The sequence below is a fragment of the Bidens hawaiensis genome, unplaced genomic scaffold, assembly GCF_021521415.1.
Source record: "Bidens hawaiensis isolate Kalapana, Puna unplaced genomic scaffold, B.hawaiensis_p1.1 tig00035161_1, whole genome shotgun sequence".
Classification (NCBI taxonomy): Eukaryota; Viridiplantae; Streptophyta; class Magnoliopsida; order Asterales; family Asteraceae; genus Bidens; species Bidens hawaiensis.
Genome location: NW_027505357.1, coordinates 186,342 through 206,943, shown reverse-complemented (window position 1 = coordinate 206,943; position 20,602 = coordinate 186,342). Strand labels below are relative to the sequence as shown.

The following is a 20,602-nucleotide window of genomic DNA, read 5'->3' as shown; positions in this document are numbered from 1 at the left end:
TTAGCTAAATGATAGTTGCCCACAATCCCACATGCATGCCCATGATCAAGGATTGACCCTTCAAAACATACACAAACGTCTCATTGCTTTTGTTACATGCATCCTTTACTCATACTCATATAAAGTGTTTCTTGAAATTTCAACAAAATGAACTATTTAACAACACAATAAACAAGGATGTGTACATGCCAGTGTTATCCTGTGACCACATAACACAAAAAAGAAATAAAGATTCGATCTTGAACTTGCGCGATCCTATTACTACTTTCACAATTTTCATCCTACAAAGATGAAACGAAAATGAATTAATAGTGCACAAAGTAAGCTACAAGGTACAACATAAATACCATTCAAATTATAACTAACTAGTTCACATACCTTGACACAAATCCTCTTCAAAGAAGTACATTTTTTAGTTAGCAAATACATTCAACCTCACTTGAGCAGTAACATCAGGATGAAGCTTTAATTCTGCAATATACTCCCCTGTTTCCCGGATCTCAGGTAGAGAAACGATTCTTTTGTCGATGTCCCTAAAATCAAACAAATAATTATCACAATTAAAATTCAATCAATCAATCAATCATGCCCAGTAAAATCCCACCGACAGCAAAGCTATAAGTAGGGTCTGGGGAGGGTGGGATGTAGGCACACCGTACCTCTATCCAAAGGAATAAAGAGGTGGCTTCCAGAGAGACCCTCGGCTCTAAGTACATGTGTATGAAGCAAAATAAAGGAAATCAAAGTTTAACCGTTACATAAAAACTACTACTAATTATAATAATATTAATAATAAGCCCTAAGGTATTCAATTCTCTCTAAAAATCCTTAACTTTAATTCTACTTCTCCACGAATTCCTATCCTCAACCATGTCCTCGGAGAGGTTTAGGTCTATCAAATCATGCCTAATCCTCTCATCCCAAGTCAATTTCGGTCGTCCTCTACCCCTCCTCCCCTCTATAGTAATGTTTTCTACGGATCTAACAGGATTCGTCGTCTGTCTTCTCTTTACATGTCCAAACCATCTCAATCTCCACTCTCTTATCTTGTCTGCTATGTTCGCCACCCCTAATCTCTCGCGAAACACAACGTTTCTTATTCGGTCTAGCCTTGTGTGCCCACACATCCAACGTAGCATTCTCATTTCTGCTACCTCCAACTTCCGCACTTGTGCCTTCTTGATGGCCCAACATTCTGTTCCATATAGCATTGCAGGTCTAACTGCCACCCTATAGAATTTTCCCTTTAGTTTAGTCGGGAAACTCTTGTCGCACAATATACCTGTGGCTGCTTTCCATCTACACCATCCTACCTGAACTCGGTGGGTCACATCACTGTCTAATTCCCCATCGCCCTGTACAAATGATCCTAAATACTTGAACTTCGTTACCTGCGGGACCACCTGCCCTTCAATTGTGATCTGTGCGTCTTCATTGTCGTTTATCCCACCAAAATCACAGTGGAGGTACTCCGTCTTAGATCGGCTAATCTTTAAACCTTTTGTCTCTAAGGTTGTTCGCCACTCCTCAAACCTCATGTTTAGATCTTGTTTTTTCTCACCAAGTAACACAATATCGTCTGCGAACATCATGCACCACGGGAGAGTCCCCTGAATCGACTTTGACAACTCATCCAAGACTACTGCAAAAAGAAACGGGCTCAACGCTGACCCCTGGTGAAGACCTACCTCTACAGGAAAGAAATCAGTATCCCCCACTGGCGCACGGACACTTGTTTCACTCCTGGTATACATATCCATAATTATCTCTATGTATTTCCTGGGTACTCTTCTACCCTCCAAGCACTCCCAGAGCACCTGTCGTGGCACACTGTCGTAGGCCTTTTCTAGGTCAATAAACACCATATGTAGATCACGCTTCTTCTCCCTATACTTTTCCATTAATCTTCTTATAATGTGTATTGCCTCTGTGGTGGAACGCCCCGGCATGAAGCCAAATTGGTTGACCGTAACCTGAGTTTCTCGTCTAAGTCTAACCTCAATCACTCTTTCTAATAGCTTCATAGTATGACTTAGTAGTTTGATTCCTCGGTAGTTACCACAACATTGGGCGTCTCCTTTGTTCTTATAGATAGGAACTACAACGCTGCTCCTCCACTGGTCTGGCATCTTACCTGATTTGAGAATACTATTAAACAGAGTAGTTAACCACATGACTCCTTCCTCCCCCAGACACTTCCACACCTCGATGGGTATGTTGTCTGGGCCAACCGCCTTAGACCTTCTCATCCTCCTAAGTGCATCCTTCACCTCTTCTCGTGTGATCCGTCGGCAGTAGCAGTTATTTGATTGTTGTCGTTGAAAGTTTGTGTTGTCATGTTCTTCTTGGTAAGCTCTCCCATTGTTAAAAAGATTATGGAAGTAGGTTTGCCATCTTAGCTTGATGTTCAGCTCCTTGACCAGTACATGCCCATCTGTATCCTTTATGAACTTCACCGGTCCTAGATCTTGCCTTCTACGCTCCCTGGCTTTCGCAATCTTAAACATAGCATGTTCCCCCTCTTTTGTTTCTAGACTTTCATACATCCGTTTAAAGGCCGCCTTCTTTGCTTCCGCCACTGCCTTCTTCGCCTCTATCTTGGCCGTTTTGTAGTTGTCCCTCAATTCCACTCGCTCCTCATTCGTGCACCTCATTAGCTCCCTAAAACATCCTTGTCCCTTATCTTGTCTTGCACTGCGTCATTCCACCACCAAGACTCCTTATGCCCACTTGTCTTTCCTGTTGTGACCCCGAGAGTCTCCTTTGCTACTTGGATGATCTTTGTCTCCATAGCTTCCCATATATGAGTTGAGTCCCCATTTAGTCGAGCCCGCGTATGCAGTTTGAGTTTATCCTTAAACAGTAGGAGATTTTTGTCCTTCAAATTTCCCCATCGAATTCTTGGTGTACCTTTCTTCTCTCGAACAGTCAGCTTATTTCTGAAGGCTATATCTGTCACTAGTAGTCGATGTTGAGTCACAACTGCCTCCCCAGGTATGACTTTGCAGTCCTTCCACCAACGTCGGTCTCCTTGCCTCATCAAAAGGTAGTCAATTTGCGTGTCGCGTCCGCCACTGCTAAAAGTGATTAAATGAGAATCTTGTTTCCTAAAATAAGAATTTATAATACCTAGGTCATGTGCCACCGCAAACTCTAGAAGATCTGTTCCGGTCTCATTCCTATCACCAAAACCGAAACCCCCATGTACGGCTTGAAAACCATCGTTAGCCTTACCAATGTGTCCATTAAAATCACCTCCTATGCAAATCCTCTCCCCCCTAGGTATGCCCCCTACCACTGCGTCTAGGCAATCCCAAAATTCTCTCTTTTCCTGATCCCCTAGGCCTACATGAGGCGCGTAGGCGGAGACTACTGCCACTACTTCCTCTCCTAGTACTAATTTCAACACCATAATCTTGTCATTATGTCTTATCACCTCCACCACACTAGTGTGTATTTCCTTAGCCACTAGAAATCCCACTCCATTCCTAGCTCCATCAGACCCCGAGTACCACAACTTATACCCATTACAGTCAGCCCCTCTATGTCCTTTCCACTTAGTCTCCTGGAGGCATGCTATCTGAACCCTACGTCTTTTAAGCACATCTACCAATTCTAGCAACTTACCATTTAATGTTCCTACATTCCAAGAAGCCAAACGCAATATACGCTCCCTATCTTTACTCTTTCCTACACCCCTCGTTTCAGGACATGGTCTCAAGTAATAGTCATGGTTCCTACGCTCTATGGTTGCAACTAATCACACAAACACAAGCAATAGGACACCAAATCAATAATAATAATAATAATAATAATAGTAACAAAAACTAATAATAATAATAATAATAGTGTGTAGCAATAACAATAATAGTCAAGAGATCTTAAAATGAAAATAAACTCCAAAGATCCGGATCACGTATGTTCTAATGATAATAATAATAATAATACTAATAATAATAATAATAGTGAGAAAGGAACGAGTATACCGTGAAGATGATGAAGGCAGATACAGCTCAACGGCAGCCAGGTTACAAGAAGCTCACTCTTTTGCTTTGGGACCCCCAACGGCGGCAAAAAATAATAATAACTTTATTCCCGTGGACACGAACACAATGCCGGAGGAAGCTTGTACGGTAGTTTCGAAGGTGATTCTGCCGGAGAAATAGAAACAGATCCGGTGATTCTTAATCACGAACCCGAAGGCGATGGCAGGTCAAAAAACGGCGATAGTTGATGGTTCTTCTCGCCAAAGAAATGGTGTGGGCAGGTGAGGCGGTGGCTTTCCTCTTCGGCGAAGCACAAAAGCAGGGAATAAGAGCGGTGGATATTAATAATAATAATAATAACAATAATAATACTTCTATATATAATAATGATAGTAATAATATGAGTATTAGTATTAATAATAACAATATAATAGTAATAGTAATGGGTAAGGGAAACGGCTTTCAAGACCCAACACACGGAATCTCCGTGTTCCGATGTGTTCCGTACGACTCCTCCGGCAAGTACGCTACGTCCCCGTAATTGTGAGCTGCAAGATGACCGCAGATCTGGAAGGTTACCAAAAGCTAAAAGCTAACGACGGTGGGTTGTTGTTCGAACGAGCAGCTTGATGATGAAGAAGCTAATGGTAGATCTGAGAGCTTGATAACTGATGGTTAATGGCAGATCTGGAAACTAACGGCGGAATCCTCAATGTCTTGACGAAGACGACTCGGAGAATGATGTGTATACAATTGTATACACTCGGAGACAGTTCCAAGATCTTCAATCGGAGAAGAAAAAAGGGATTGAAGCTAATGTTCCTCACAATTAAAATTAAGATTTTATATTTTAAATTATTTTTTTTTTTAATTTTACACCTATTGATGTATATAAAAAAATTAATATACATATGATGCATAATTAATAAACCACAAAGTTTATGACTTATATAAATTAAAATTTTGGTCATACTTTATGGCTATAACTTATATATTAAAATTTGGGCTCAAGTTAAACAGGCAAACAAGTGAACCAACGAGCCTAACGAGAGAGCCAGCAAGCCAAGCCTACCTCGCTCAGGCTCGGCTCGGCTCGTTTACAGGCGAGCTGATTATGCGAACTGTGAGCTTTTTAAACAGCTCTAGACTCGCGTCATGAAAATGAAGTAAAGGGTACCAAAAACGGAAAAAGGAATTTGCATAAGAAAAGAATAATTTGTATTTGCAAATGTAAGTGTGTAACCTAAACTAGACTTAGGAAAATGGTTTTAAGTAACCATAGACCAAAAACATTACCGTTGAAGTTGTGCCTTAATGATATCAACAAGATCTTGAGCGGTAACACTGCAAGCAATAGCAAGTAATACTAGCAAGCTCAAAAAGAAAAGACTAATAATCAAATTAGTTTGATTCTATGTAGTTTCAATTTTCAAACCTTCCAAAAATCAGTTTTCCTTTCCCGCCCTTACGCTTCACTTTAAAAGCTCCAACTGTTTCAAAAATCCGAGCAAGTTGCAGAGCCTCTTCTTTAACCTGATCAACAAAACAAAAACTTTTAATGTTCATAACATATTATTAATATTCCATCTATTAATCAAAGCGGCCTGTGAATACCCGTTTCTTTTCAGCCTCAATTCTCTCTTCCTCAATTTTCATTTCCCTAACCAAAGAACAAAAAAAAATTACAAGAAAGATAAAACAATGCACATTTGAACTTCAAAGTGTCCCGTTAAAGTCACTCAACTCAACTTTCATTAGGTGTTTTGATCTTGTGAAATTTTTTTATAAATGTTAAATAATTTTGAAATTATGTAGCCTATATAGAACATATATGAATCCTATTTACTATTAGTGATTTAATGCAAGCATACACCAAGCATCACATGAGCTTAAACCGTCCTCGATGTGCAATTTATTGACAAATTGTAAGCATTTTTCTCAGAGATTTAAAAAGTTTTGTAGACCACAAACGAGTACTTGTTAGCCTATTCTTCCATTCACAAATCATCCATTTCAAATATCAAAAAAATCCCATCATCTTTTCTAACCGACTTACTCACAAACTTTGGTAGGCTTCATACAAGATAACCAAGTGACCCAAAATATTAGCATTTTAGTAAAAGACTTCGTTTTTCAACCCTATTAACAAATCTTAACCTATCTTCCAATCGCAAATCACAAACTATCCGCTATTAACAAGTCAGCTTATATGTACATATATGCTGTACATATACGCTTCAACTAACTATGCGTATAACATACACACTATCACTAAACATATGCGCTACTAACTAGCGTACATATACGCTGCATATCAACAAGTTGAAATATCAAACAAATCCCCCCAACACTTTTTTTCTAAGTGGCATTTTCACAAACAGTTGGTGGGCATCCTACAAGACGACTAATTAACCCACAAAAATCTGCTAAAACCGAACCCGAATAACTTTAATATAAAGAATAATTACTTGAGAAGAACCGGAGTAACAATCCGGGCTTTGCCGGATGGATGGAGAAAGTTCCTGTAAAACCCAGCTTTAACATCCAACAGTTGGCCTTTCTTTCCCACATCAGTCACATCCTCAATCAATATTATCTATAATAATATATACAAACAATAAACAAACCAATCAACATTAACTTATTTGCCTTAATTAATATTCGAAATGTGGGGTGTACCTTTCGTGTTTTCCTGGCTTTCTTTTGAGCTAAAACTACAAAGGCTGATGATGATTTGTTGATGATGATGCCTTCGTTGGTGGTGGTTGTTAAGGTGCGGTTGTTGAGCCAAGAAGATGAGCTCCATGACAGACTACTCACTGCCGGAGATGAAGCCATTGATGATGATTTATCTTATCCGGAATACAATGAAATGAAATGAAATGAAATGGGTCTTGTTACGGTGTATTTTTAAGCTTTTATTATTGTTATTATTTTATAAAGGACATCAACACCCCTCGAGAATATAAAAGTCGATATCGGTTAAGTTTGTTATGGTAACCCCGAGCTTTGATAATACTTGAGCGTTGAAACCCCGGCGTTGTTGGTAAAACCAGATTGTTTCGATGGCAAGTCAGCACGAATCTGGTTTGTATTGTTACGTTCGTTACATCAGTAAAACCCGAGTGTTGAAACCAGGGCGTTGGTAAAACGCGAGCGTTGTTTGTAAAACCAAGTGTGGTGTGTCGACACGAACTCGGTCAGTATCGGTTACGTTTTTTGTTGGTAAAACCAAAGCGTTGTTGCTAAAACTCGGGTGTGGCGTGTCAACGTGAATTCAGACAGTATCGGTTACATTTGTTACGATATAGATAACATTTAAGAAACAAAGGTACACATATTTGGTTAAGAAGAATAAAGAAAGAAAAACTAAACAGCCCAAACCAGGTGCCGTCAAAAGGATCAATATGAACCATGTGACACCAGACTTTGCTATTTATCTTATATATATAATATATAATATTTGGACGTGAAGAAATGGATTAAGTCTTAAATCTCATGTTTCTTTTTGCTTCTTTGTGTTCTTATTCGGTACGCATAAGTGATATCCAAGTTGGGTCTACTGTGGACGCTACCAACTAAACCATAGCGCTAGGAAGTGTACGCAACTTAGGCAATGCATAAGTCATGTCTCGGTTAGATGCATGCCACTCTCAAGACAATGTTAACCAATGTTCAAACTCTTTCGACGTCTATGATAGCCGAAACATCACTCCTCCAATATCCCAAATGACCTAACATAGCCAAAAAAACTTCCATTCCTTTTGTTGTTCCAAAACCAAACCATGACATTCTTATGTGAAGCTCAATAGTACTAATACCCTAACATACGCTTAAAACCAAATTACGATTATGTGTTCACCAGTTTTACTTCTTAAAAAGTTTACAACCAATGTAAAGCTTTGTTTTAACAGTCTCAACCATGTAAACCAAACTCACCATTTAACTTATTTATTTAACCTTTTTATCACTAAACTGTATCATTATACATGCAAAGTAGGGAATATAATTACAAGTCATTTATATCTTTTAAAAAATTAATTCAAACTATGTTCTGAACAACGAAAACAACAATAATAGAATAGATATGAAAGAAAAAACCAAAATTATATCCATATTGATATCAGCATAAACTCCAAAACAAAAGTTTATATCTTCCAACCAAAAACGCCCAACGGGTCAGCCCATTTCATTTGGACTAGCAAAACAAAAAAATTCCAATACCAGATTTTGTACCATAATAGGTGATGTTTGACCTTTCTCCATATATAGTATATATAACCAAAAGAATCGCATTTTTGACCAGTCACAGCAGGCCCGAAAAACTTAAATTATCTACCACCCAACGCTTAAGGCTTTTGAACAGTCTTGTACAGCATTGAAGTCCCTTGAAAAACCATCAGCTGATATTTCAGTCTATACTGCCTCAACTGCAACATAATATCAACCCGGTCAGCATGTCGGTGTTTGTCTTTGTACCATATAACAATATTTGTATAAAAAATATGAACTTTAACGCATGAGGTCATACTAAATTACAATATTTCAATTAGAGGTTGCAAATGAGCAGGTCATACAAGTTGAGTAACGGGTAGGATTCAGTTTACAAAGAAAACTATTTTGTGAATCTCTTCATTAGTTTTTTGAAAAGAAAATAGTGCCAGTTACGATAACAAAAGTATATTATTTAAAAAAAATCCACCTTATTTTAATTAACTGATTTTTTTTAAAAACCTTATATTTTACCCGTTTGACATAGTTGGCGCTAATTTTCTTTTAGAGACTTATTAAAAAAAATCTAACAAAAAATGTTCTTGGTTAATCGAATCCAACCAGTTAACCTTATATAAATCCGGTTTTAGATTTTGATTTTCAAGAAATTTTGAGTCCAAGTTCGATCTGTCTAGTGTCAACCCGGTGCACAGCCCTAATGCTGACAAGGCAGTAATTAAGTAATAAAATAATAAATAAAAAAGGCATACCTCAACATCAGGCATTTTCTGAAACCCAAACTTGTTGGCCCACATGGATCCAGCTTCATCAGCAGCAGGAAGTGCTAAAATCTTTACATTCAAAGAGGCTAACAGTTCTTCAATGCAAGCAAACAGAGCCTGAAAATAACCCTACACGACAGCATTTTACATAAATTAAAACAAAAGACATTAACAAATAAACAGTCAACAGAAGTTGTTCCAGGTCAACACAACCCGCCCAAATTTGACTCACCTGTCCTTCATATTCCTTACTTGTTGCCACTAAAGGAATTTCGGCTACTTCTTGCCCAAAGATACGAAAAATGCCAGCACATACAACCTTAGAGCTGCACAATTGATATAACAAAATTAATATAATTTGTTGAAAATAAATTTAATGAGATGTGTTTAAAGTTTAAACAAAGAAATGAGGTCTCACTTCACTGTCAATGTAGCACAGTACATCCCACCATAGTCTTGTTGTTTTAAACTTCTCCTGAAATAATGTCAATTTTTCAATTAGTACACAATTCATTGACTTAGCCATTAAACATCAAAAATAATATTAATTACCCATAAACCATGGGAGGAATGAGATCAACGCGGCTCGTGGTTGAGTCAGCAACTGGATCAAACCGATCCTGAAATATAAATTTGTGGCAAATAGTAAAAAGATTTAAATACTAAAAAGTCTAAATCACATACACAAGCAAAAGGTAATTAATGACTACGCACATGAAAAATCAAAACAGCTTTGGCTAGCAATTTTCGGTTATCATCAGAAGCCATTTTACCACACAAAAGTCGCCATCTGATGTCCAGCTCAGCACTGGGTTCTAATCTTTGTTTCACTTTTTTCTTTATAGGATCCAAAGAAACTTCTGGAAGAGTTTTTAAACCACTAGCCACTAGGTTCTCTAAACATGTGTGGATCTTGTTGCAGTCGGTACAACAAAACCATTCTTCTTTAGGCAATGCCTGTAGTTAGGAACATAATATATTAATAATATAAACACACGAAAAATATGAAAGAAACAAAAAAAAACATGTGTATATCTAAAACATGTTTATCATGCCTTAAGGTTGTCCATTTTATGCTCCTTCAAACAGCCAACATGGTACTCTTTCTCACACTGAAATTAAAGGAAAAAAGTTAATATGTATCAATTAAATTGGCCCATAGGCATGCAATGTTACAGAAAAACGTACCTGATCACATATGATGACAGTTCTTGGGCCAAAACCAGATTTGCTAAAATCATGAGCCCTGCACAAATATAGCATATAAACATCTAATCATTTAGTGGCGACAAAAAGAAACAGAAACACCACACGTAAACGAACTGCACAAACATAATAGAAAAAGTAGCAACTGTAGGCTTACAAACAAATCGAATGAACACAAACAAAGCAATAAAGCATGTTCGTGCCGGTTCATTTAACTTTAACCGAACAACCAATCAAAGACGAGCCAAACAAACTGGGCTTTCTTGTTTGTGTTTGCTTGTTAAGAAAATGAGCATGTTCATGTTCGTTTATGTTTGTTCGTTAACGATATAAACGAACAATTCACGACCTTAATCAAACAAACATAACTTGAAACAGAAAAAGTGTTGGGCCTAAAAAGTTATTAAAACTAGACTACGCTGTATCAGGCCAAAAATTTTAAACAAATATATTAACAAACGAATCTAGACAAACGTAAACTGGCAAACATGAATGAACATAAGTGAACAAACATGAACAAATTTAAACGAACGGACGTAAACTGACGTTTACGTACGGTTCACGAAATGTACACTGAGCGTTCAGTTCACTTACAAGCCTAAGAAGATGTGTACCTGCATAAAACGCAAGCAGGTGCTCCTCTTTTAGCTGGAACACCAGAATTGCCAACTGGATTTTCAACAATGCGAATGCAACGTTTAGTTATTTCTTCGATCGGATCGATACCTTCAACCCGACCAGCAGCTCGTGCATTTTCATTTCTTTCAACAAACTTTTCTTTTTGGAACATATTTTGGCAGTATTTACAATACCAAGTACCCTGCGGGACAGCCTCAGAGATGCACTCTGCAATTTAGCCAATTATCAAACACTAAATTAAACAAAAAATGCATTATATTAACTAAATAGCAATAAAAAGAAAAATATCTCACCAGGGTGAAAAGCTCTTGGGCAATTATCACAACACAAAAGCTCACCACCATCTGCACAGATGGAGCACAGATCATCATTATCATCTGCAGAAAGCTTCCTTTGTTTTGAAAGTTTTATTGACAGCTCATGGAGAGATACGCCATTCGATGTGTAAATGTGTAAATAACTGTCAAAAGAATAAAAGTTTCATAATTTCTTTACATGAAAAATAAAAAAACATTGCAAAATTATGATAAGGTAAAAGTGTAAAATAGAAAACTCACGGTTTGCGACGTGAAGCCCAACCAGCATGAGCTTCAAACTGTGAAGGACTGACCTAATAATGAAAAATTCAGTCAATAAGCTAATCTAGAAAGATACAATTTCAGACTCAATTCAAACCAGCAAGTACCTCACTCTTACAGCAATAGCAAAAGATTCCAGAACCTTTCTTATAACCCTCCAATACTTTCTGCCAAAGGGTAATAAAAACTATTATAAACCATACAAATAATAAAGCAGTATATGAAAACAATGTTACAGTTATATACTTGTATCTACTTGATTAATGTAAAAAACTACCTCGCCACGAGCAAAATAAGCCAATGCTGTTCCATCAGCTAGCACATCCTCCTCTAAAACAAACTTGTGCATCCGCAAGTCTCTGGGTGATAAAATAATTATAATTCAGACCCCATTCTTTTACAAAAATATCAAAACTTCTAAAAAACCGGCATATCAACAATGATCAACAAAGAAAGAACATAGTAAGTGACATGATAAGATTACTAACTTTCTGGTTAGCTTTCCATGGCTCTTGCTTCGAGCAGAACTGTTGTTGGCTACTCGGGTGGTAGATTTAGGAGCGGGCACAGGGGATATTGACCTGAACATAACAAGTATAGATATTGTTAAAAAAAAAAAGCAAATCAATAAAGAAAAAAACAATGCATATGATCATTTGTGCAGTTATTGCAGTTCTCAAACAAATAAAATGTACATAAGAGTATATAAGTTTGACATTAATGAAATTGATGTTTGCGACATTTTCTATAAACTTGACCTATCACTAAGAAGGCCAGCAAAAATAGCACATCAGAGTTGTGCATATGTCATAGATTTAATCAGAATAAGTAAATGAAAACAAACATTTTTATTATTGCAGTCTCTTCAAACACTAAGCTAACACATTACCAAAAGTAATGACTATTTGCTAAGTATCCTCTTATCATCTTAACATTGTTCTTATTAACTGAGCACTAACAATATACCATAATAGAAGGCAAATACCTGTCAACAATATCACTAGAGAGCACAGGAACCTGGTGTTGAGGCTTAGACTCTTTTAAATCTGTGCACGAATCACACAAAAGCATTGCCTTCTGGTTACCGGATTCAGGTAAGGCCCCTAAAGATCATCAAAACTTTAAGTTATTAAGAAACAAATCAATATATCATGCAAGTTCAACACTTTGTATAACATACACAACTCACCTTTGCATTTCAAGCAACATGCAGGTTTCTCTTTGTAAGAACTACCTATTGCTTTTAAAATGGCTTCTTCCATTCTCTCTAATGGAGCAGCTTTACAGGTGTTAAGCACCTCCCTTAACGTGCTACCATTATCCAAGTAAATGTACTCAGGTGGCCGCTTATTTGCACTTCCGGCATGCAACTCAAACTGATTAGGAGTCACAACCTAAATTTACCAATATCACTAATCAAAATCCAAACAATCCTCTCATAGTCTCGTAAGTAATCAAATAACAATAAGTCAATATGTATGTAACAGTAACACACTCACCTCCTTCCCACCACATGTATCACAGAAGCACAAAATTCCACATCCTTTTATCACACCTGCGAGTCCTTTGTCTACATGTTTCACCTAATCAACAGTTTATTAAATAAGTTACCACATAACATAACATCAACAAAACAATATGCTAGGGCTGTAAATGAACCGCACGTCCGTTCAGCAAGAAGTTCGTCCGTTCAATAAACGAACCTTCCATTAACAAAAAAATTTCGTTCGGTAAGCTTAACGGATGAACACGGACAGAGGCCACAATCGTTCGATAGTGTTCGTGAGCATCAGGTAACATATGCTAATGATTATACTTTTTGAAATTAATGTGTAATCATTTTTGTTCATTAGAGTTGTTTACGTATGTTTGTCCATTAGTGTTTGTTACTGTTCATTTGTTCATTAGTGTCCACATGTTCGTTTGTTCATTAGTGTCCACTAGTGTTTGTCTGTCCGTAAGCGTCCGTTTACAATATTAACAAACAAACACAGACAAACTAAATTCCTTAAGAAACAAAACATTACACAAATTTTAGTTCGGTAGAGTGTTCATGAACCGCCCATTTATCCTACAAAAACTTAACGAACGAACACTCGTTTACAGCCCTACAATACGCTAATAACATTGTAACAATCTCCAAAGATGTGAATGTATACCTTCGATCCCCGGACATACCTAACAGGCGATCCCTCAAGCAAGCCGGTCTCGAGCAACTCCTTCAACTTGCTCGGAAACTTCTTCACCATCTTAACCTCAGAGCTAATTACATTAATCTCATCCTTATTAACAATCTTATTAATATTATTATTATTATCATCCGGTTTCAAATCAGAACTAATCTGTTCAACCTCCATCTGTTCATCAACCACATCGCTCTTCGACTCCTCATCGTCCACGTCATTTCCGTGCCCTAGATTGGCGTTTTTCAGCTTCTTATTAACCGGCGTAGGCTCCGGCGAGACGGTGGGCCTGCGTGCACGTGTCCGGCCACAGACGGCGTAATTCTCCGAATGAGATTTCATCGCGAAGGCGAATTCGCGTTTCAAGCCAGGGCGAATTGATGATAACACGACGTATTCGTCAGCCATTAGAATTAATATTAATTGAATTAATTATAGGAATTGGAATTGGAATTGCGATTGTTTCGGAGAGATTTGTTTTGGTTTACAGCTGTATTGACGGTGTAAACCCTAGAATTGATGAATAAGGACGGAATTGTAGGGGTGGAATGGAATCGGTGAAGGCTATATTTGGATTGGAATGGAATGGAATGGAGATTTGGTTTGGTTTTCAAAGGGTTTGAGTGAGAGCAGATGGAAAAGAAAGAAAAGAAAGGGGATTATTATTATTATTATTATTATTATTATTGGGTGTTCTTCCTTTCTAGTTCCTACTACACATTTTGTGAACAAACAATAAACCCCACCAGAAACTTCTTTCTTTGGACCATTTTACCCCTTTAGTTTACTTTTAGTCCTTTGAGATTCCTTTATTACAAATAATTGGGCTTTTTTACCCCTCAAGTTTTATTAATATAAATGCTTGCATTAAATGTTTTGTAATCTTTTCTTTCGAATTTTTTAATTTTTATTATTACAGTATAAACTCTATAAAATAATACACTTGAACCACCAAAATTTATTAATTAAAATAGTTATTAGTTAATTTATAAATTAATAATTATTAATTTATATATTAATTAATATTTTATTAATTTATAGTAGAATACTTAGTTTACAAACACCTTTCAAGTTTCAAATTAATTATTGTATACAATGCATGTATATCTAATGAACGGCCCAATTTGAAAGAAATCTTCAATCTCCCACCTTACTATGCTTATTGTGTTCAATGTATCACTTTATAGACATTAAAAATATTTTCTATATAAATACAAGATCAAAATAGGTTAACACAAACAAATCATACACACAACATGGCTTCCCATCTTAAAGATGTAAAAAAAACAACAATGACAGACGAGATAAGCGGTGGCCTTCTTTTCTTTTCAAAACTAATACCACCTCTTTTTAAGAAATATCTTAAGAGAAGAAAGGCATTATATCCCCTTTGTGTCTTTCTTCTAGGCGGAGCTCCCGCCATCTGCTAGCATTGTGGTTTGGAATCGATTCTTTATCAATAGCCCACCCTTTCTTTGAACCTTGTCAATGATCGAACTTAAATTAAAGATATGAACTGAGTGCCATTTGATGAGTAACTAAGAACAAATGAGAGGGATATGAAAAGAATGAAGTAATGAAAGAGGAAGTCATTGCTAGTAGTAACGACTTGTTACGATCCATTGGTTCATAAAGAAATTCGAAGAGCATTATGCAAGCACAACAAGGATAATCCAAGTCTCATTCAAAAGCAATTGCAAGAATGGGAAATTGATTTCAACAAAAAACAAAAGACAATTGAGTCATTTTTCAATAAACCTTCATAAATCATTCATGTAATATGCTATATATAATGAATTATTAATTTATATTTTATGTAGGGTCTAAAGAAATTATCAAAAATATATTATCTTATAATTTTAGCGAATTATTAATTTAGCACCCTATCCCCGAGTCGGGACCGGTAAAAAATATTATCTTAGAGAGTTTGTTAAATAATCGAGTATTAATTTATAGAGTTTCTACTGTACTGGTAGAGAAGTTTCGGTAAACATGAAAGTCAAATTTTACGTTGGGTTACGTTAGTTTTACTGTGATTCGGGGTTTTTTATCAGTGAAGTTATAGCGAGATACTTAAATTGGTCCATAGTTTGAATTTTAATTTTATGTTAACTTTCATGTTTAAGAGATTTTTTTGAAGGTCGTTGATAAGAATATTTTGCGTCTACAAATTTTAATATTTTGCCAATTAAAACAAATTATTGAAAACTTTTGTTTGTAATATAAAATATAAATTTTATTCTAATATTCGAGTGACTTGTAATAACTCTACACATAAAGCAAATGATAATTGTGAGCATATGGTTAATGCCTTAATGGTGTTTTGCCGAATCAAACAAGCCTCTCATGTAATTTGTTTACAAGTTAGTTTCGCATGTATTTTTATGATTATCAGTTCTAGTCCTATTTTTGTGACTAGTAAAGTTATATACGCTATTCTTATTTTTTTTATTTTTTACAACTTTAAAATGAGGCTATTAAATACTTACAAGCATTTTTTTTGTTAGTCCTATATTTGACACCTTTAAACTTATCACTTCTAAAATTATTTTATAGCAGGGTCTGAATTTAAAAAAAAAAATTATTGTCATTAACTTTTATTAATCTATATTACATTATAATACACATAGACAATTTTTTACATTTCATACTCTCTCTCATGAGACACTATTAAATTTAAAGATTCATTAACCCTCCGGCAAGTCTCCGGTCCTAATTTAGGGTATTAATTTCGTATTCAATGTCGTTATTGATTTCTTCTTGTTGATAAGGTCGAATTACGCTCTGTATTTATCCCTACCATAGTTAATACTACTAGTGGAAGTGCCCGCGCATTGCAGCGGGATACAATAGAAATTCGGTCGATGCGTTTATACATCGAAGGAAAACATTTTATATAAGAAACTGAACTAATGGAGGCAAACCCTAGAATTTGTAGATGTGATTTGGGAATTGAAGATGAGGTTTTAAAGTAGGCTTCAATTGAAACGAATCTGGGATTCAATAGCGGGTAGATGAAAAGGGTAAAGATTCACTGGTTAAATCAGACTAAGAAAAGAATGTGGTAAAACAATGAATGGAATTGAAGGTAGCATTTAGTCCAACATTAAATATACAAGCGTCTCATGAGAGAGAAAGTGAGAGATTAAATGTTGTCTATATGTATTATAATGTAATATAGATAATTTATATACAACATGTTTATTTCTATCTATATTATATCTGCGTTACGATGTAACTTTTACAAAAAGAAAAGAACTTAGTTTAGTCAAATTTAATAAAATTAAAATAATATACTATAACATCATAGATTAAAAGAAACAAAGTTATGCTTTAAATTAATAAAGTTAAATCACATTTAAATGTACGAATAGTAATTTTAATTTTAAAGATGTTGATTGATTTTACTTGGACTTTCAATTTTAGACCTCGAATATATGATGAAGCCAAGCTGAAATAGTAAAATATAAAATTGTGCAGGGGCATTAAAGTCCATAACTAAATTTAATGCTTGGACTTTTCATTTGCTATTTTAATTTCTCATTTCACTTTCCATTCAAATTTTGTTTTATTTCCAAGAAAATGTTTTGAGAGGCGCGAAGGCACTGTCTCGGGTCTACTAAGTACTACCAGTATGTTGTCACCTCTATTAAGGATCCGCCACGTGGAATATTAACAACTAATGAGTGGGACAGATCAAATACAACTAAATACGGACTCCAAGAATAGAGATATACAAGTGTACATCCATGTGGATAAAGACCTTCACTAATTGGTGATATAAATATATAATATAACTTCACTAAAAAATGCCGCTTGAGGTTTTTGTTTAGCCATACGTATGACGTATGGAATATAGCCGCGAGCAGATGACTTGGTGCCTGATTGTCGGGCTACTGTCCACGTGACGATGATGTTTAATCGAAGAGTAGTAACGTTAAGTGTGATGATACTTGACATGATTCGATACATGACAAACAAAAATTAAATGTGTTTGGTTAGTCTGTGTGATATGTTTAAGAAGCAATTTTTTATTTTTTTTTGAAAGAGAACAAGACATGCGTACGTCAATATAGCAAGTTAGCTAAAACTTTTATTAAAATAATATTAAAAATGTTTTATAGTAGCTTAATGTTAGATAACTAAACGTTCATAATTAATAGTTATGTAATTATGAATAACACATAGTTATCTAAATAAAATAGTTAAGGTTGGTGTAACATAACTTTTATAAAAATATAACATTTTTATCTCAAATGAGGTACTCATATCTATTATTAGTATAAATGATACATGTACCAAAGACGTCCTTGCATCGTTTGAGATGGTGAAACAAACCTCGTCAAGGACCTTGAGTTTCCAGGGGGTAATTTGACACCTTAGTTCAAACTTCACGATCGACGGCTTCGACCAGCATCTTATTATTCTTCTTCATGCATCGATAACATATCCTGACACCCCCTTCCCCGCCAAAAAAAAAGACCCCGTTGGTGATGACCATCGATCAAGATCCAGACTTCATGATCAACAACTTCGACCGTCATATTCTAGTCTTCACCTCTCATTAGATTTCATCTAATCTACGTAGCTCTTGATCCTTTACATGTTGAATGATAAATCTTGACAAAACGTTGGCTAACCTTGCTTGAGTTTGAACTAAGCCAACTTAAAGCTCAATTTTCATGTCGATTATATGAATTTAAGTCCAGCTCGGGCCAAGTCCAACCCATATTTGACTTGACCCGGCTCCCCTTGACCCGTAGAACTTGTCAATAGAAATCATCTCTTACATGAAGAGCCACTAAATTATCCCCAAGGCCACTCTCCTTTCTGTTTTCTTTTAAGACCACTAAACGAGGCCCAAACCCATTACTAAACTTGTTTGGTCTCATCACTTGAAGCAGGCCCATGAAAATGAGGATCCAGATACCACTGGAAAAGATTCACAAAAGTGAGTTCCAAACTTTAATAAAAGAATCGCTTAGAGAGTTCTACTTATTCATTCTCCCTCCATCTCAAGTTAAGCATCATTTATACCCTTTTTCTCTCACCATTTTTACAAGTTAAGTATCATGTGTGTGTTGGAAAGAAAAAGTAAACACTTGGTTGCAAGACACTTGACATAAAATTCCCACCTTTTTGCATACTATATAAAGCCCATAGCAAGTTCTGAAGATCTATGTAAAAATGGCTAATGCTACAACCCCGCCCGGGCCAACACGCTTCAAGCTATTGAAGCTCATTCTAATAGTCTTGTTTGCAATCGTAGTCCTTGTCGGTCTAACCATCATCATAATTTGGTTAACCATCAAGCATAAAAAGCTAGTCTACTACATTGATAATGGCTCTATCCACAACTATAATTTATCAAATGCCAGTCACCTAAATGCAACCTATAACTTCATCCTCATTGCACACAACCCTAACAAGAGAGTTTCTATTTACAATGATAAAGTTGATGTTGATGTCATGTATGTTGACGAAACTATTGCCAGAGGGAATATTGACCCGTTTTACCAGCAAAAAAGAAGCACAACAAGTTTTAAGTTGGATCTTGCATCACACGATGTGCCCTTGCCGGATCATATTGCACGGGATCTAAAAGTGGAGAGGTCCTTAGGCCGGGTCGAGTTGGATGTGAAGTTGAAGGTGAGAGTACGATTCAAGGTGGGAGTGTGGAAATCAAGACACTGCCACATGAAAGTTTCATGTGAACATATTATACTTCATTTTTCCTCTTCCTCAAAGGTCTTTCAAAGGACCAAGTGTGATGTTGATTTTTGATTTTAGTGTTGGTTTGTGTTTTCCTGAACATGAGGGTCTGTTTTGCAATTTCTTTGTGGATTTGGTTGAATTTAAATATTGTAATTTGATATGTGATATATGTACTTCAAATAATCAAATGTTTATATATATCGTCATTGTAATTTATTATTATCGATCATCATTTTTTACTTGTTTACATTTAGTATCCTTGCTTTGAATGCTATGATCTGGCTTAGGGCCGGCTCGGCTCCAAGATATCAAAAAAAAAGTTTTGGGTTGAATGTGAAATTTTTTTTGAGCCTTAAGTAAAAGGAATATTTTGTTGAGTTTAAATAATTTAATTTTTATATGAGTTTGTTTGGTTATAATTTGAGTTATGTAAAAAACTTTTATATGAAAATAGAATTAAACATGTCTCTAATGAAACTATAACCTATAACCTTTTGGTTGTGAGTAATACCATTTTACCACTAGACCAAGCTAGTGTTTATGCAATTGAGTTTAAACATTAAATATACATATTGTACTTAATAAAAATACATATAATTTATTTTATTTTTTTAAAAAAAAATCGGGCCTAACGGGGTGTCAGGCATGTGGCCGTCGACCACCCTACCACCCCCAAGGGTCGGCCCTGATCTGGCTGTAGCATGTAAGCAATGTTCATTTGTTCGATCCTAGACATTTGTAAGAAACTTTATTTGTATAACATCTCTGATAAGCGGTTACTTGACACAACAAGTTTAACAATATCAAATATAATTAACCCAATAGCACGAAATACACAACATGACACAGTTAACATGATTACTTAAATGGATTATACAAATCATACATGGGTTAGGTGGAATGCATCTCTATAAAAACATTCTTAACGTGTCAACCGTTTGACACAAACATGATTATCTCTTCCAATCATTTTTTACTTTAATCAAGTCAACTAGTGTTACTGAATCGTATCATAAATTACCAACTCTATATGAAACATCTAATCATCAAAATCAATTCTTGTACACTAAAAGTGACTCGAACTCATAAATTTTGTCTTTGTAGATAAAAAAGTTTGTAAACTTATTTAAAACGATTTTCATGTACAATTGATGGTCGGTTAATTTGTATATGTTTTAGTTCGTTTATTATTTAGTTTTAACTGTTTATTCAAGAAGTATCGATACTTCATACGTGTATTATTGAATTTCAGGTCACAGGCGTTAAAGTACTCAATATGGACCTGTTGTGACATGGAATGA

At 35.7% G+C, this 20,602-nt stretch overlaps 3 protein-coding genes across 4 annotated transcripts; 1 reads left to right on the top strand and 2 right to left on the bottom strand.

The window, feature by feature from the left end:
* Positions 1–42: 42 nt before the first annotated feature.
* On the bottom strand, positions 43–6,887 carry LOC143612660 (large ribosomal subunit protein bL9c-like). Its single transcript, XM_077086592.1, has 7 exons — positions 6,666–6,887; positions 6,455–6,582; positions 5,601–5,646; positions 5,422–5,519; positions 5,283–5,330; positions 379–533; positions 43–281 (listed from the first exon to the last, which is right to left on the bottom strand). Exons 1-6 carry the CDS (start codon positions 6,822–6,824, stop codon positions 413–415), a joined length of 600 nt encoding a protein of 199 aa, XP_076942707.1. The 5' UTR covers positions 6,825–6,887; the 3' UTR covers positions 43–281; positions 379–412.
* A 1,206-nt stretch (positions 6,888–8,093) lies between these two features.
* LOC143612662 (increased DNA methylation 1-like) lies at positions 8,094–14,414 on the bottom strand. 2 transcript variants are annotated; one of them, XM_077086593.1, is made up of 18 exons: positions 13,563–14,414; positions 12,903–12,986; positions 12,593–12,797; positions 12,389–12,506; positions 11,892–11,984; positions 11,681–11,762; positions 11,511–11,570; positions 11,383–11,435; positions 11,119–11,285; positions 10,801–11,032; positions 10,169–10,226; positions 10,036–10,092; positions 9,695–9,937; positions 9,533–9,600; positions 9,399–9,455; positions 9,213–9,306; positions 8,969–9,109; positions 8,094–8,416 (listed from the first exon to the last, which is right to left on the bottom strand). In XM_077086593.1, the coding sequence occupies exons 1-18, from the start codon at positions 13,992–13,994 to the stop codon at positions 8,336–8,338; spliced, it is 2,325 nt and encodes a 774-aa protein (XP_076942708.1). In that variant the 5' UTR covers positions 13,995–14,414; the 3' UTR covers positions 8,094–8,335. The 2 variants fall into 2 exon arrangements, with proteins under 2 accessions (XP_076942708.1, XP_076942709.1); XM_077086594.1 differs by having other exon boundaries at positions 13,582–13,653.
* A 3,990-nt stretch (positions 14,415–18,404) lies between these two features.
* Positions 18,405–19,578, top strand: LOC143612666 (uncharacterized protein At1g08160-like). The gene has a single exon (XM_077086596.1). It carries the CDS (start codon positions 18,774–18,776, stop codon positions 19,368–19,370), a length of 597 nt encoding a protein of 198 aa, XP_076942711.1. The 5' UTR covers positions 18,405–18,773; the 3' UTR covers positions 19,371–19,578.
* The last annotated feature ends 1,024 nt before the right edge of the window (positions 19,579–20,602 follow it).